This window comes from Carassius auratus, chromosome 17 (assembly GCF_003368295.1).
Source record: "Carassius auratus strain Wakin chromosome 17, ASM336829v1, whole genome shotgun sequence".
NCBI classification, from domain to species: Eukaryota; Metazoa; Chordata; class Actinopteri; order Cypriniformes; family Cyprinidae; genus Carassius; species Carassius auratus.
Genome location: NC_039259.1, coordinates 27,201,771 through 27,218,880, shown reverse-complemented (window position 1 = coordinate 27,218,880; position 17,110 = coordinate 27,201,771). Strand labels below are relative to the sequence as shown.

Here is a 17,110-nt window from a genome sequence, read left to right as displayed (position 1 = left end):
GCTGACTTTATTCTTGCCTTTGATAGATGTTCAAAATGTAACATTTTAGCTTTGATTGAAACATGGATCTCAGAAATACAGCAGCTCCTTTCATCTCTCTCTACTGACTTAATTTTGACTTAATTCCAATTGTGCAGTATGGAAGAACAGGTGTCTTACTCATTCCCAAAATCTATATATTCACTCCTCTCACTTCTCGCTGCACTTATACTTTTTTGAATATTATGCCATTACTGTTACTGATCCCACAAAAGTTTTAAACTTTGATATGCATTATTAATAATAATTAGGGTATTTTATAGTAAATAATATGATTTATTTTCACACACACACACAGATATATATATATATAATACAAGTTATTTTAAATCAAATTTCACATGGTTTCTGTCTGTATTTTTCATTACATGTTTGCGCCAGTGGGTGGAGACAATTAACTACTTTGTCATAAAGTAAATCGTCGAGACAAAGGTAAATTTGAACAAACATTTCTGGATTAATTTACATGAACAAATCAATCAGCGTGAATCTGCATGCGTAAATACTTTCATTTCTGCCCTACTTAAATTTAAGAGTATTTTCAGATTATAAAATGGTCTCTACTGAGAGGTTTTCTTATTCATATTGATTTTCTTCTGAATTCTGATGTATTTATTTGGGAGTATCTGTACTTTACTTGAGTTTTAATATTTCAGCCAACTTTTATTTTTACTTCTACATTTCCCCTAAGTATATTCATTACTTAACTACAAAATAGTCAGAACACCACAGACTGCAGGAAAGCAGAATTAGTAATCTGACATTTGCAAGTCAGACTCATAAAAACAACTTTGCTCACGTGCAAACAACAAACCGCGGATGATTTCCCCAAGAAGGGGACAGGAATTTTTGAGGTGGCGACATCTGACATACGTGTAGCCTATATCACACTGAATCTAATCACAGTCATCAGAATCAACTACTACTCCTGCTATATCACAAAATCACACACAGGGTGCACGCACATTAATTAAAACTCAAAATTTCAAGCATTCTAAGTTGTAGACTGCAATTATTCTTCTCTATGCTTTCTATATTTATATAATTTAGTTATCGATCAGTATCTCACAAAGGTGTGTTTTTTTTTTTTTTTTTTTTTTGCAGATGTATGAATACATTTAATAATCATTTTGTTTATATGAGTTCAGTAAAGCAATAAGTGACTTATATTTTAGACATAATATTGCTTGTTTTTGCTCAATTGTGCCAACAAATGCATCTCTGAGAATTTGGATGGTGTTTACTTATTGAATGAATAAGCTGAATAAATGATTCAGTGATTCACTCATTAATACAGTCAAATGATTTATTTCTGAATGAATCAGCAGTTTAATGAATCGGTTGAATCTCAGCGACTCACTCATTAACATTAACTTGCTGTCACTTACGGTTTTAATTAGATAATAGATACATAATTATGTATCATAAAACATAAATATGTATACAAAAACTGTATAAATACCTTTTTTAAAACAGATTAAGGTTAATACATACTATTTCAGATGCAGATTCTAGAAATGTTTTATGTTGGAATGAAAGACACTAAGTAAGGGATGAAGTGATCCTTATTATTACCCAAAAATACAAAATTGAAGAAATAATAGTGTGAGTAGTGTGAGTAGTGAATATATATATAGTTCTTTTCCATTTTGCATTTACTTGTAATTTTACTTTCACTACTTAAAGCGATAGTTCACCCAAAAATCAAAATTATGTCATTAATAACTCACCCTCATGTCGTTCCAAACCTGTAAGATCTCAGTTTTTCTTCAGAACACAGTTTAAGATATTTTAGATTTAGTCCGAGAGCTTTCTGTCCCTCCATTGAATCTGTGTGTACGGTACTGTCCATGTCCAGAAAGGTAAGAAAAACATCATCAAAGTAGTCCATGTGACATTAGAGGGTCCGTTAGAATTTGTTGAAGGATTGAAAATACATTTTGGTCCAAAAATAGCAAAAAATATGACTTTATTCAGCATTGTCTTCTCTTCTGTGTCTGTTATGAGAGAGCTCAAAACAAAGCAGTTTGTGATATCCGGTTCAGAACGAATCATTCGATGTAACCGGATTCTTCTTGAACCAGTTCACCAAATCGAACTGAATCGTTTTAAACGGTTCACGTCTCTAATACGCATTAATCCACAAATGAGCTGTTAGCTTTTTTAATGTGGCTGACACTCCCTCTGAGTTCAAACAAACCAATATCCCGGAGTAATTCATTTACTCAAACAGTACACTGACTGAACTGCTGTGAAGAGAGAACTGAAGATGAACACACCACTGGCAGAAATTGAACTTTTGACTGTTTTTTCATCCAAAGCTTTTTTTACATGCTGTAATATTGTTTGGCAGAGATTCCATTACTTCTATTGTGCATCTAAAGAAGTAAATTTAGTTGCATATTTGTGTATTTTTCTACAGCAATGCCTGTAAAAAAGAATCTCTATGAGAAGAGAGAGGAGGATGTTCACACACATCAAGCAGCATCTTCAGAATCCAGCTGTGTTTCTATAAAGAGTGACAGATCCATGGGAATCCCTCCTCTTCTATGCGATGGGGCAGAGTGAGTATAAACATTTAACTGATGAGGTTAAACATTATCAGGTTTTTTTCAAAATATTTCAGAAAAGCCAGAAAATGCTATACTTGTTCCATATTTTTATAATTGTACTGTCATGAACTTTATCATTTAACATTTGAAGATTTGTAGAGTATTTATCTAAAATAAATTTGTGATTTATCCAACATTTAATCATCTGGAGTTAGCTGGTAATCTCCTCTGACATTACATATTAATGTAAATGTGGTCAATATTAGGGATGTAACGAGACCCGTGTTCGAAGCCAACTCAGAGCAAGGATGAGATGTGGCGGTGAGGACCCTAGAGAGAGGGGATACCCTTACGAAAGGAAAATATATTTAACAATATATTTCTTAAAATATATTGTGATATATTGCAATATATTATTTTCCCTTTTTAATTTCTTATATTTTATATATTTGAATACATTTAATAATATATTGATGATACATATATTATATAATATATTGCAAAATATACAAATGATTGCCGCTTTCAATATATTGCAATATATTGGAAAAAATAAATATATATAAGAATATATTCCTAATATATTACATGATATTTTCCAATATACTGCAATATATTTTTGTTTCATAAGGGTACATACAAACATTGTCACAATTACTTATTCAATGATTATAGCATGATATCATTTTGCTCAGATTCTAAGGTGTTGGAGCAGTCAGTGTTTATAGATTGCTTTAGTGCCGTCCTACCTTTTCAGTAGCATTGGTTCTGGAAGCACTTTTTCCATTAATGTATCTCATACAAGATAAATTACAACATTATTTGAAACAAACAAAAAAAAAAGCATAAAGCATAAAAATATTTGAAACCTGATGACCTTTGCTGTGCTTCATATAAGTGGTTCGAGCTGAAGAGCTCATTTGGTAAAAATAAATTTTACACCTTAAATTCCACTGTTAAATATGATTATCTTTAAAATAAGTTGAAATAATGCAGGCTGGTGGCTTCAACAAAAGAATATACTATTGGTTAAGTGCTGGTTATTTGTCATTTTATGTGAGTTTTTACATTTACATTTAATCATTTAGCAGACGCTTTTAAATGAGAACAATAAAACAATAAAAAATACCTTGAATGTGATGCAAGTGGATACTGGTAGCCAGTGTAACCTGATAAGGAGAGGAGTAATGTGAGCATTTTTGGGCTGATTGAAGACAACCCTAACTGCTGCATTCTGGATCAGTTGCAGAGGCTTGATAGTACATGCAGGGAGACCCGCCAGGAGAGCATTACAATAGTCCAGTCTGGAGAGAACAAGAGCTTGGACAAGATGTTGGGTGGCTTGCTCTCACAGGAGGGGTCTAATCTTCCTAATGTTGTATTAGGCTTAACAGATGATCCATCACAACTCTTAAGTTTCTTGCTCTCCTGGAAGGAGTTATGTTTGACGAACCCAGCTGTATAGAGAAGTTGTGATGAAACGATGGGTTAGCTGGAACCAACAGGAGTTCTGTCTTAGTATGGTTGAGCTGAAGGTGATGGTCATTCATCCAGCTAGAAATGTCACTCAGACAGGCTGAAATGTGAGCAGCTACTGTCGGGTCATCTGGTTGGAATGAGAAGTAGAGTTGGGTGTCATCAGCGTAGCAGTGATAACACATGCTTCTGAATGACAGATTCTAATGATGATCATGTAGATGGAGAAGAGAAGTGTTCCAAGTACTGAGCCTTGAGGAACCCCAGTAGCAAGTTGTTTTGACTTAGACTTAAGGATCTATCGGAGAGGTAGGAATTAAACCACAGGAGTGTGGTTCCAGGGATGCCCACCTTTCTGAGGGTGGAAAGGACAATCTGGTGATTAACAGTGTCAAAACCAGCACACAGGTCCAGTAACAAGAGTACTAAGGATTTTGAATCTGCTCTTGCTAGTCGCAGGGCTTCAGTAACCGAGAGCAGAGCAGTCTCAGTTGAGTGGCCACTTTTAAAGCCAGATTGGTTGCTGTCCAGGAGGTTGTTCTGTACAAGGAACATAGAGAGATGGTTGAACACACCTCGCTCAAATGGCTTTGCAATGAATGGTAGAAGTGGTATCGGTCTGGAGTTTTCTAGAAGTGCTGGATTTAGAGATGGTTTCTTAAGCAGTGGGCTTACCCGAGCCTGCTTGAATGCTGAGGGAAATGTTCCAGAGTGAAGAGAGGAGTTAATAATGTGAGTAAGTGAAAGTATGACTGAAGAAGAGATCGCTTGAAGGAGGTGAGTGGGAATCGGATCAAGTGGACAAGTACTAGAATGATTGGACAGGATAAGTTCGGAAACATCCATCTCTGAGAGTGGAGAGAAGGAGGAGAGAGAGTGTGCATTGGTCATTGTACCAGTGCACAGTGTGCAGTTGTCTTTAACCAAACACAGTGTTACATTAGTGAGATTAACATTCACTTAGAAACAGATATTATAAAAGCACATCCAACAGTGATATTTTAATGTTTCTCTTTTTTGATTATTCCTCCTCTACTCTTTCATGGTTTTCTACAGCATGGCCTTTAAAACAAGTATCTGTGAGATGAAAGAGGAGGATTTTCACACAAATAAATCAGCATCTCCAGAACCCAGCTGTGTTTCTGTTAATAGTGAGAGATCAATGGGAATCCCTCCTCTTCTCAGTAATGAAGCAGTGACCTCTGACCCTGAGTGAGTAGAAAAACTGATACACAAGAATGTTAAACCCAGGAACACGTTCTACCTAGTTAAACCATGTTCTGCATTATTTGTCCATTATCCATATTATCTGTCCCTCAGATATCTGCAGGGCATCATAAATGGTAAAGGCGCTGTTTAAACTAATAAGAAATGTAATGATTACTTTAGTTTTTTAAGTCTATACAAAAGATATGTCATTTATAAAGATATGTAGTTGTCAGTGTGAGCTGTAGTGCAGTTGGTCAGCCATAATTCTGCAACTTACAAAACTAAACCCATGGATAAAGCTAAAACAGGTTCTAGTGACTCTAAGATGATGGAATAATGTAGAAAAAAATGAATAATGTTATAATAATTAAATAATGTTCCACAATAATGTACCAGTATAAAGTGCATAATTCAACTACAGCATGGAGAAATGTAAGTTTGAACAGTATACCAGTACTATGGTACTATCATCATGCCCAAACCTCAAAACATTGGGACCTCCCATATTAAGTTTGAAGGGCTTTGTAGAGGTTTGGAATATTTTCAAAATCTACATTTGTTATTAGAGACATTATTTAGATACTAATTATTTAAATATAAAAATTTTGCTTCAAAATTCAGGTTTTTGATTTAAAAAGCATCCATTTAATTTGTTATTAAACTGCTTTGCAAGCAGCTTTCTTCATTCCGGGACTGAACCCCCCAATGTTATTAGGTCCCCGAAATCAATCCTGCAACCCGGCAATGTTCCATCAATTTTTCAGGTCCAGCTTGCAGTGTGAAAGGGTCTTAATTGTCACTTCTTCAGTTTTTATGTTCTTATGCATTTCACAGTTTTCTCTGTTCATCTCAATGTTTTTACAGAGTGAGAAGAGACAATGTGAGCAGGCCAGTGACACCCCACCTGTTTCGCTTTGTCTCCTACTCTCAGAATCTCTTCAGGAAGAACAACAAAAAAACAGCCAAGCACACAAACACACAGGAGACACAAATGGAGCACATTTCTTTCCAACCAGTGCATGATGGACTACAGAGAGTCAAAGACAAGCACAAAACCAGCATGAAGAAGAGGTATGAGAGAATATTAGAGGGAATCAAATTGGAAAGGAATCAAACCCTCCTGAACAGTATCTACACACAGCTCTACATCATAGAAGGAGAGAGTGAAGGAGTGAATGAAGAACATGAGGTTTTACAGATGGAGAAAACACCCAGAACACAAGATACTCCAATCTACTGCAATGACATCTTTAAACGATTACATGAACCAGGATGTGAGGAGAAAGATGAAATCAAGACTGTTCTTACTAAAGGCATTGCTGGAATTGGAAAAACCGTCTCTGTGCAGAAATTCATTCTGGACTGGACTGAGGGAAAAGCCAATCAGGATGTAGATTTCATGTTTGTGCTTCCATTTCGAGAGTTGAACTTGATTAAAGATCATCAGTACAGTCTTCACAGACTTCTGCTGGACTTTCATCCTGAACTTCAAGATCTGGACTTAAAGATTTATGAGGAGTGTAAGGTTTTGTTCATCTTTGATGGTCTGGATGAAAGCAGAATGACACTGATGTTTTCAGATGATGAGAAACTTTGTGATGTGAATGAGTCTTCATCAGTAGGTGTGTTGATGTCAAACCTAATCAGAGGAGAGCTGCTTCCCTCTGCTCTCATCTGGATCACCTCCAGACCAGCAGCAGCCAATCAGATCCCCTCAGAATACATCAACCGTGTGACAGAAATTCAGGGATTCAATGAGCATCAGAAGGAGGAATATTTCAGGAAGAGAATCAGTGATGAGCATCAAGCCAGCAGAATCATCTCACACATCAGAAGATCAAGAAGCCTCCACATCATGTGTCACATCCCCGTATTCTGCTGGATCTCAGCCACTGTGCTTCAAAACCTCCTGAAACAAGATGACAGTGCAGAAATCCCTCAAACTCTGACTGAAATGTACATCCACTTCCTGCTGACTCAGATCAACATGAAGAATCAGAAGTATGATGAGAAAAACCTAAAGAAACTCTTGAGATCCAACAGAGAAGTGATTGTGAAACTTGCTGAACTGTCTTTCAAACAGCTGATGAAGGGCAATGTGATGTTCTATGAGGAGGACCTGATTGAGAGCGGGATAGATGTCACTGCTGCCTCAGTGTATTCTGGGATTTGCACTGAGATCTTTAAGGAGAAATCTGTGATTTATCAGAGGAAAGTCTACTGCTTCATTCATCTGAGCTTTCAGGAGTTTCTAGGTGCTTTCTTCTTGCTTAACTGCCATATCACCAAGAAAAAAGAATCACTGAATTTATTTCTGAATAAAACATGCCAACAGTACAGTCTCTCTCTGAATGATCTACTAAAATCAGCAGTTGATAAAGCTTTACAGAGTGAAAATGGACAACTGGATCTTTTCTTGCGGTTCCTGCTGGGCGTGTCACTGGATTCCAGTCAGAGACTCATAAAGGATCTACTGAGACACACAGTGAACAGCTCAAAGACCATCAAGAGAATCATATATTACATTGAATATACAATCAAGAGTAATATAGGTCTCTCGGCTGACAAATGCATAAATCTGTTACTCTGTCTGCTGGAATTAAAGGATAAAAGTCTGTACAGAGAGATTCAGGAGTTTGTGAAATCAGAGAATCACTCACACAATCAACTCTCTCCGTCTCAATGCTCAACACTTGCCTACATGCTTCAGATATCAGACGAGGTGCTGGATGAGTTTGATCTGAGAAAATACAACACATCGGATGAGGGTAGAAAGAGACTGATACCAGCTGTGGTGAAATGCAGAAAAGCTCTGTGAGTACTCATTTATGTGTTTAAAGATGAAACTGAATGTATGTCTTGTTGAGACACATGAAATCACGACTCTGTTCAGCCATTTCAACTAATATGTAATCAAAATGTATGTTTATATTTTGAAATGTCACATTGTGTTGTAAGTTGTATACTACCTGGAGTAACCGTAAAAGCCAAAATTATTTTTGCGTTTATCTGTCCTACGTCATCTTTATTTCTTGACTGTGATTCTGAAGTCACATGTTTTTGAACATTGAATATGTGTTGCTAAGATAAGCACATTTCATCCTGTGTTGTAGACTGACTCACTGTAATCTCACTGGTCAGTGCTGTGAAAGTTTGTCTTCATCTCTACAAACATCAAACTCACTGAGAGAGTTGGACCTGAGTTATAATAGCCTGCAGGATTCAGGAGTAAAGCTGCTCTCTAATGGACTGAAGAGTTCACACTGTCAACTCAACATACTGAGGTATAAAAACTAAAGGTTTCTTGGATGTGAAATTAAAAATGTCCCCTGCTCTGGAACTGATCTCCTGGAAGTTTGTAATATATCAGCAGACCCCAATGTGTCTGAAGATTTTGTATTTGTAATTGCTCTAGCTTGTTGATTTAAAAATGTTTTGGTTTATTGAAACAACAACAAAAAAATAAAGTATAGAAGAGTGGACATTTTTGTGTTTACATGCATTTCCTGTTATATATCAGATTTCGTCATGGGTGAAATTGTACATTTATTATTTACCTTTTATATTGGACTTTGTGTGGGAATTTAACCTCTGACTTAAGCAATAGCCAACATAGCTATATAAAACCATATTTTATGCTGATGTAGCAAAAAAAAGTTTTACTATCTGACTAATAGAGCACTGCAGTCATGGTGTGAAAACCACTCTGTTTTGCTATATTTGCAGTCAATATTTTATTTTACCATCTGACGAACATCAGAATATTAGTCACAGAACATATTTATCCCACCATCTCTTTATTATTGATGTGTATTTCATCCTGTGTTTTAGACTTGCTGGCTGTAATCTCACTGATCAGTGCTGTAAAAGTTTGTCTTCATGTCTACAATCATCAAACTCACTGAGAGAGCTGGACCTGAGTAACAATGGCCTGCAGGATTCAGGAGTAAAGCTGCTCTCTGATGGACTGAAGAGTTCATGCTGTCAACTCACCATACTGAGGTAAGAAAAACTGATAAAGATTAACATAGTTATGAAATTAAAGATGTACTCTGCTCTGGTCCTGATCTCTTAGGTGTTTGAGTTAACAAAATTCATTCTGTCTTAAACGCATTGTTTTTGAAAATGATTTATTCACTGATACACTGATTAATGTCCCAGATTATATGATGTCTGTGTGTGTGTGTTTGTAGATTATCTGGCTGTATGGTGACAGAGGAAGGCTGTTGTTTTCTGGCTTCAGCTCTGAGTTTAAACCCCTCACACCTGAGAGAGCTGGATCTGAGCTACAATCACCCAGGACAATCATTGGTCAAGCTGCTTTCTGATCCAAACTACAGACTGGACCAACTCAAGTATGTTCAATAATAACAATCATCCTGTCATGTGTGTTGTACATGCATGTGTACATGCATACACTATAAACTCACATGTACAGCTGCAATCAAAATTATTTAACCCCACTGACCTAAAAGACATTTTGCTGCTGAGAACTAACTAACACATTAATTTAAACATTGGTTTTGTATTTGTATATTATTTTGTTTTTCTTATAGTTTGGACCATGGAGGAGAGTTCAGGATTACAGCAGGACTACGGAAATGTAAGTCTTTTTCCCTCTCTCTTTCTCTCTCTCTATCACACACACAAATACCTTAGATCAAAGTTTATTTGTTTGTTTGTTTTCTTGGTGTGAGAGTGTTACAAATGTAATAATTTCTCTTGTGTTCAGATGCATGCAATCTTACACTGGATCCAAACACATCAAGCACTCACCTGTCTCTGTCTGAGAGGAACAGAAAGGTGACACGTGTGACAGACAAGCAGCCCTATCCTGATCATCCAGAGAGATTTGAGTGTCATCAGGTTCTGTGTAGAGAGAGTCTGACTGGACGCTGTTACTGGGAAGCTGAATGGAGGGGTGCGGGGGTTAATATATCAGTGACATATAAAGCAATCAGCAGGAAAGGACATGGTGAGAACTCATGGTTTGGATACAATGACACTTCCTGGAGTCTAAACTGCTCATATGCCAGTTTTACTTTGTGGCACAGTAATAAGAAAACAAACAAACCAGTCCCTTCACATCTCTCTAACAGAATAGGAGTGTATCTGGATTGGTCTGCCGGCACTCTGTCCTTCTACAACATCTCTGACACACACACACTCACTCACTTGCACACATTCAACACCACATTCACTGAACCCCTTTATGCTGGATTTAGATTGTATTATTCTGATACTTCAGTGTCTCTGTGTGATTAAACAGCTTCCTGTGAGAAACAACTGAGACACAATTGAGTGACACAAAGAAACATTCACATTATCGCTCTCTTTAACTCACAAAGTTTTGAACTCTTAAACTCTTTATTCTGATCTTAATTTCACTTTGTATAAACACACATTGACTTTGATCTAAATGAGGCACACCACAAACTACTAATGTTTCAATAAAGACATTTGTAATGATTTGTATTGCAAAAAGCGTTATACAACTTGTGCATTTCAACAGAAGTTTTGTCTTTCTGAATCTCTGAGCACCACCTGAAGGAAGATTTAGGTTATAGACCATGATAAGGAGACTGCAGATCAGAAATACATTTTGGTTCAAAAATAGCAAAAACTACGACTTTATTCAGCATTGTCTTCTCTTCCGTGTCTGTTGTGAGAGAGAGTTCAAAACACTGCAGTTTAGTGATATCCATTTCGTCAACGAATCACTCGATGTAACCAGATCTTCTTGAACCAGTTTAACAAATTGAACTGAATCGTTTGAAATGGTTTTCGTCTCCAATAAGCATTAATCCACAAATGACTTAAGCTGTTAACTTTTTTGCTGACACTCCCTCTGAGTTAAAATACACAAATATCCCGGAGTAATTCATTTACTCCGGACCAAAATTTATTTTCGATGCTTCAATAAATTCTAACTGCCCCTCTGATGTCACATGGACTTCTTTGAAGATGTTTTTCTTACCTTTCTGGACATGGACAGTATACCATACACATGTCACACCTGGACTCATTTAATGTGTTTTTGCCCGTGACCCAGTTTCTGTCTTTCCGTGTTTAGTTTGATTAGTTCCCAGGTGTGTCTATTATCTTCCTCATGTGTTCCATGTCCCTGTTAATTTAGTTATTCCATCCACCTGTGTTTCCCCATTATCCTCTGTACATAAGCCTTTACCTTTCAGTTCTGTTTTGTCGGGTCTCTTCATTTGCTACTAACGTGTGCCTACCTCTGTGCTCCATGTTGGATATCTCCTGTGTTGGATATAATAAAAGCCTTATTTCGTTTATCCTCGGCTCCGTGTTCCTTCAGGCAGCGAAAACCGAGACAGAAGACCCGACCATAAAAAAGAAAGTTTAAAGCTGCGTCTTTCCCTCCGTTTTGCTTTCGTTTTTTCTCAGTCTTTTTGTTTTGTAATGTTTGATGGATCCCCTCTCTAGCCCCGGATTCCTCCTCCTCATGCTGGAGCAGGAAGGACGCTCTCTCGAGGACCACACCAGACGGTTTCTGCTATTAGCTAATGCCACCCGCTACCCGGACGACGCGCTCTGCACCTTCTACAACACCAGCCTGAACTCCAAATGCAGAGCGTTGTCGTCCGAAGATGGTCCTCGGGAGGATTTCGCCGCATACGTGGAGTGGACTCTGGCGAGAAATGGCTCATCTTTCACCGTCAGCCCCATAGAGGATCTCGCCAGTCCCACTCCCTACCCAGAGACCAGCCAGCCACCAACTCGCTACACGGAGCCAGAGCCCACCGCAGCCGCAGAGCCCGAGCCATTCACCGACAGGGAGCCGGAACTCGAGAGCGCGACTGACCAGGTGTGTGAGCCGGCAACACCGTGCATCGTGGGAGTCCTCGTGGAGATCGAGGGCGTGGAGGAAAGCCCTGCCCACACTCCTGCGACTGAGGGTGAGCTGTATGTAGTCTCTGAAGGTCATATGGAGCAAGTTCTGGATATGATGGACTGGTCTATGGAGGTAATCCCTAATATTCCTGTTTCTCCGCTGGTTCCGTCCAGCCCTGACTCCCCTGTATACCCTCTCAGTCTCCCACTCCTACCTCCTCCAGTCATTTCCTCTGCTCCATTTCCGCTGGTTCCATCCAGCCATGAATCTCACAACAGACACGGAAGAGAAGACAATGCTGAATAAAGTCGTAGTTTTTGCTATTTTTGAACCAAAATGTATTTCTGATCTGCAGTCTCCTTATCATGGTCTATAACCTAAATCTTCCTTCAGGTGGTGCTCAGAGATTCAGAAAGACAAAACTTCTGTTGAAATGCACAAGTTGTATAACGCTTTTTGCAATACAAATCATTACAAATGTCTTTATTGAAACATTAGTAGTTTGTGGTGTGCCTCATTTAGATCAAAGTCAATGTGTGTTTATACAAAGTGAAATTAAGATCAGAATAAAGAGTTTAAGAGTTCAAAACTTTGTGAGTTAAAGAGAGCGATAATGTGAATGTTTCTTTGTGTCACTCAATTGTGTCTCAGTTGTTTCTCACAGGAAGCTGTTTAATCACACAGAGACACTGAAGTATCAGAATAATACAATCTAAATCCAGCATAAAGCTGCGTCTTTCCCTCCGTTTTGCTTTCGTTTTTTCTCAGTCTTTTTGTTTTGTAATGTTTGATGGATCCCCTCTCTAGCCCCGGATTCCTCCTCCTCATGCTGGAGCAGGAAGGACGCTCTCTCGAGGACCACACCAGACGGTTTCTGCTATTAGCTAATGCCACCCGCTACCCGGACGACGCGCTCTGCACCTTCTACAACACCAGCCTGAACTCCAAATGCAGAGCGTTGTCGTCCGAAGATGGTCCTCGGGAGGATTTCGCCGCATACGTGGAGTGGACTCTGGCGAGAAATGGCTCATCTTTCACCGTCAGCCCCATAGAGGATCTCGCCAGTCCCACTCCCTACCCAGAGACCAGCCAGCCACCAACTCGCTACACGGAGCCAGAGCCCACCGCAGCCGCAGAGCCCGAGCCATTCACCGACAGGGAGCCGGAACTCGAGAGCGCGACTGACCAGGTGTGTGAGCCGGCAACACCGTGCATCGTGGGAGTCCTCGTGGAGATCGAGGGCGTGGAGGAAAGCCCTGCCCACACTCCTGCGACTGAGGGTGAGCTGTATGTAGTCTCTGAAGGTCATATGGAGCAAGTTCTGGATATGATGGACTGGTCTATGGAGGTAATCCCTAATATTCCTGTTTCTCCGCTGGTTCCGTCCAGCCCTGACTCCCCTGTATACCCTCTCAGTCTCCCACTCCTACCTCCTCCAGTCATTTCCTCTGCTCCATTTCCGCTGGTTCCATCCAGCCATGAATTTTCTGTTTCTCCGCTGGTTCCGCCCAGCCCTGAGTTTTCTGTTTCTCCGCTGGTTCCGCCCAGCCCTGAGTTTTCTGTTTCTCCGCTGGTTCCGCCCAGCCCTGAGTTTTCTGTTTCTCCGCTGGTTCCGCCCATCCCTGAGTTTTCTGTTTCTCCGCTGGTTCCGCCCAGCTCTGAATCTTCTGTGTCACCGCTGGTCCCGCCCAGCCCTGAATCTTCTGTCTCTCCGCTGGTTCCGCCCAGCCCTGAATCTTCTGTGTCACCACTGGTCCCGCCCAGCCCTGAATCTTCTGTCTCTCCGCTGGTCCCGCCCAGCCCTGAATCTTCTGTCTCTCCGCTGGTCCCGCCCAGCCCTGAATCTTCTGTCTCTCCGCTGGTCCCGCCCAGCCCTGAATCTTCTGTCTCTCCGCTGGTTCCGCCCAGCCCTGAATCTTCTGTCTCTCCGCTGGTTCCGCCCAGCCCTGGATCTTCTGTCTCTCCGCTGGTTCCGCCCAGCTCTGAATCTTCTGTGTCTCCGCTGGTTCCGCCCAGCCCTGAATCTTCTGTGTCTCCGCTGGTTTCCGCCCAGCTCTGAATCTTCTGTATCTCCTGTGTTCCCTCCCGGCCTCCCTCTCCCACCTCCTCCAGGACCTGCTGGTCCCTCTGCTCCACTTTCGCTGGTTCCGTCCAGCCCTGATCCTCCTGTCCTTCCCATCCTTCTCTCTCCTCCTCCTAGACCAGCCAGTTCCTCGTCATCCCTGCTGGTGCCAGTCAGTCCCGCAGCTCACCCTCAGTCCGCGCCATCGGGGCGCGATGGTTCGCCGCTGGACTGCCAGTCTCCAGCTCCGCCTTGGCGCGTTAAGGCCCTGTCTCCGCCTCCAGCCTCCGAGCCCTGGACTCCTCCTCGGTCCTTCGACCCAGCGACTCCGCCTTGGCTCTTAGCTCCCTCGTCTCCACCGTGGCCTGTCATCCCACCTGCTCCACCGGGCTCCCTCGTCCCTCCGGCTCCACCTTGGTCAGTCGTCGACCATCCGCTGCCTCGGGACTCCTCTCGTCTGGTTCCACCTCGTCACTCCATCCCTCCGGCTTTGTCAGGCTCCTCCTTCCCTCCAGTTCCACCTCCATCCTCGGTCGCTCCGGCTCCACAGCGGTCTGCCAGGACCCTGCCTCCGCCTTGGTCGCCTGAGCCTTCTGCTCCACCTAGGCCCTCCGGAACCTCGATGTCCCCCTGGCTCTGCGGCTGTGCTGCTCCATCTTGGGCTCCTCACCCACCGGTGCAGTCTCCGCCTGTCGGCCCCCTGGTGTCGTCGACCCTTCCTTCACCATGGCTCCTCCTGCCGTCGACCCCACCTTGGATCTCCGTCCTGGCTGGTCTCTGGTGGACCATCTGGCTCCTCCTGCTCCTGTCTCCTCCCTGGCTCCTTCCTCCTTGGTCCCTGTCTGCTGGCCCCCTCCTGGGAGTCCGTCCTCCACCAGAACCTCCTCCCAAGTTCCCACCCACGCCTCCCTCTGTTTCTACGGTGCGAGGACGCACCTACCGGGAGGGGGGAGTACTGTCACACCTGGACTCATTTAATGTGTTTTTGCCCGTGACCCAGTTTCTGTCTTTCCGTGTTTAGTTTGATTAGTTCCCAGGTGTGTCTATTATCTTCCTCATGTGTTCCATGTCCCTGTTAATTTAGTTATTCCATCCACCTGTGTTTCCCCATTATCCTCTGTACATAAGCCTTTACCTTTCAGTTCTGTTTTGTCGGGTCTCTTCATTTGCTACTAACGTGTGCCTACCTCTGTGCTCCATGTTGGATATCTCCTGTGTTGGATATAATAAAAGCCTTATTTCGTTTATCCTCGGCTCCGTGTTCCTTCAGGCAGCGAAAACCGTGACAACACACAGTTTCAATGGAGGGACTGAAAGTGTTCCGAAGATAAACGGAGGTCTTACGGGTTTGGAACGACATGAGGGAGTTATTAATGACAACATTTTCTTTTTTGGGTGAACTAACCCTTTAAGTGTTAAGTATTGGTTTGAATGGGTTCATGTTGAATTTTAGTGTTGAGGTTCAGTATTTTAAATTTTTATAATGAACAATGTATTTGGGTTTAAAAATGTATTTCCTACTTTTTAAGCCATGAACATGAGAAAATTAGATTTGTTTGTGATTAATCTGAGGCTAAGTGTAACATTTTTTATGTGACCAGATGTTACAGTCTATATCCTTGGTTTGAGTCTTTTTAGTTGAATTTTAGCAGTTCATGGAATATTAAATGATGAGGTTTAGGGCCCTATCTTGCACCGACACAGTGCAAAGCCAAATGCAAGTGTCTTTGCTAGTTTAAGACAGATGCAGTTGTTATTTTCCATCCAGCGACCGCAGATGTCAGCAATGAACATGATATACAATATATTTATGTGATAGGTCTGATCCATGTGAGCCTACATTTATAAGTATTTACCTGTCAGTGTTTGTATTATAATTAAAAAAAAAAAGTTAATTTCAACACGGAGCTATTAGTTGTTTCCAGTTTTTTCTGTGATTCACAGTAAATTCCAGTTCAAAAAAACATTACGGGGATTGCACTGTACAAAAGCATTAACAGGAATTAATTGTTAAAATAATAGGGAAATAAATGGTAACGCTGCTGCCAGTAATTTTCTGTTATTTAGCAGGGAAATAATTAACAGTGTACCACAAAATCAGTATTTTCACCGGCTTGCACTACTGTGTTCTTCATGGGGGCACGGGAAAGAGTATCAGCCAGATACATTTGTTTTCCTTTTTTGTAACTTATCACAAAATCATATTTCTGGAGTCTCTTCATCATTGTAATGTTTGTAATCGTACTGGTGTGGAATTGGCACCAATTGCTGATAATCTGTTTCAATGAGAATTTTCTTTCTGTGTATATATAGTCATGAAACTTAGCACATGCAAATACAACTGCGAGAAGCTCCTCCTAAATTTGACCATATTGTGTCTCAGTCTGTGTCAGGGTACAAGTTTTTTTTTTGTGGTTGAGCTAATCCTTTAATGTTTAGCAAACAAATGTTCTTGATTAAATAAACGTAGGCTACACAAATAAGAGAGGACAAATATAATTAAATTTTAATTAAATACTAATTATACACGTCGTAGTGTTTTATGCATTTATACATACATTTATTCCAAAATAATAACCAAAGGAACAATTTCAACATTATTTTAAAAACACTTTACAATAAGGTATAATTAGTTAACATTATTTAAATATTTAACATGAACTAAGAATGAACAGTACTTCAACAGCATTTATTGATAGCAGTATTCTCGGGTATGTTCTTAGGGATACGGCATCCTTACCATATGTCTGCTGTATGTGCCGGATTCGAACCCGCGTCCATCTTGTTAAAAATGACTCCAGAGGGCGCTTTGCCTGTTTACCAACTACACCACTGGATCTGTTATGCACTTCCTGTCTTTAATATTGTTTTTCTACACCTAATATACAGAAATATTCAAGACCGCTTTCGACA

General features: G+C 40.6%; 1 protein-coding gene and 1 long non-coding RNA gene across 2 annotated transcripts; one reads left to right on the top strand and one right to left on the bottom strand.

Moving 5' to 3' along the window:
- The first annotated feature begins 346 nt into the window (after window positions 1-346).
- LOC113117772 (NACHT, LRR and PYD domains-containing protein 3) lies at window positions 347-10,911 on the top strand. Its single transcript, XM_026286687.1, has 9 exons — window positions 347-471; window positions 2,462-2,603; window positions 5,124-5,279; window positions 6,141-8,090; window positions 8,390-8,560; window positions 9,108-9,278; window positions 9,470-9,631; window positions 9,833-9,879; window positions 10,009-10,911. Exons 2-9 carry the CDS (start codon window positions 2,464-2,466, stop codon window positions 10,539-10,541), a joined length of 3,330 nt encoding a protein of 1,109 aa, XP_026142472.1. The 5' UTR covers window positions 347-471; window positions 2,462-2,463; the 3' UTR covers window positions 10,542-10,911.
- LOC113117834 (uncharacterized) lies at window positions 7,937-17,103 on the bottom strand. The gene is made up of 3 exons (XR_003294207.1): window positions 16,938-17,103; window positions 10,053-10,185; window positions 7,937-8,016 (listed from the first exon to the last, which is right to left on the bottom strand). It is a non-coding gene; the product is annotated as an uncharacterized LOC113117834 (long non-coding RNA).
- Between the last annotated feature and the right edge of the window lie 7 nt (window positions 17,104-17,110).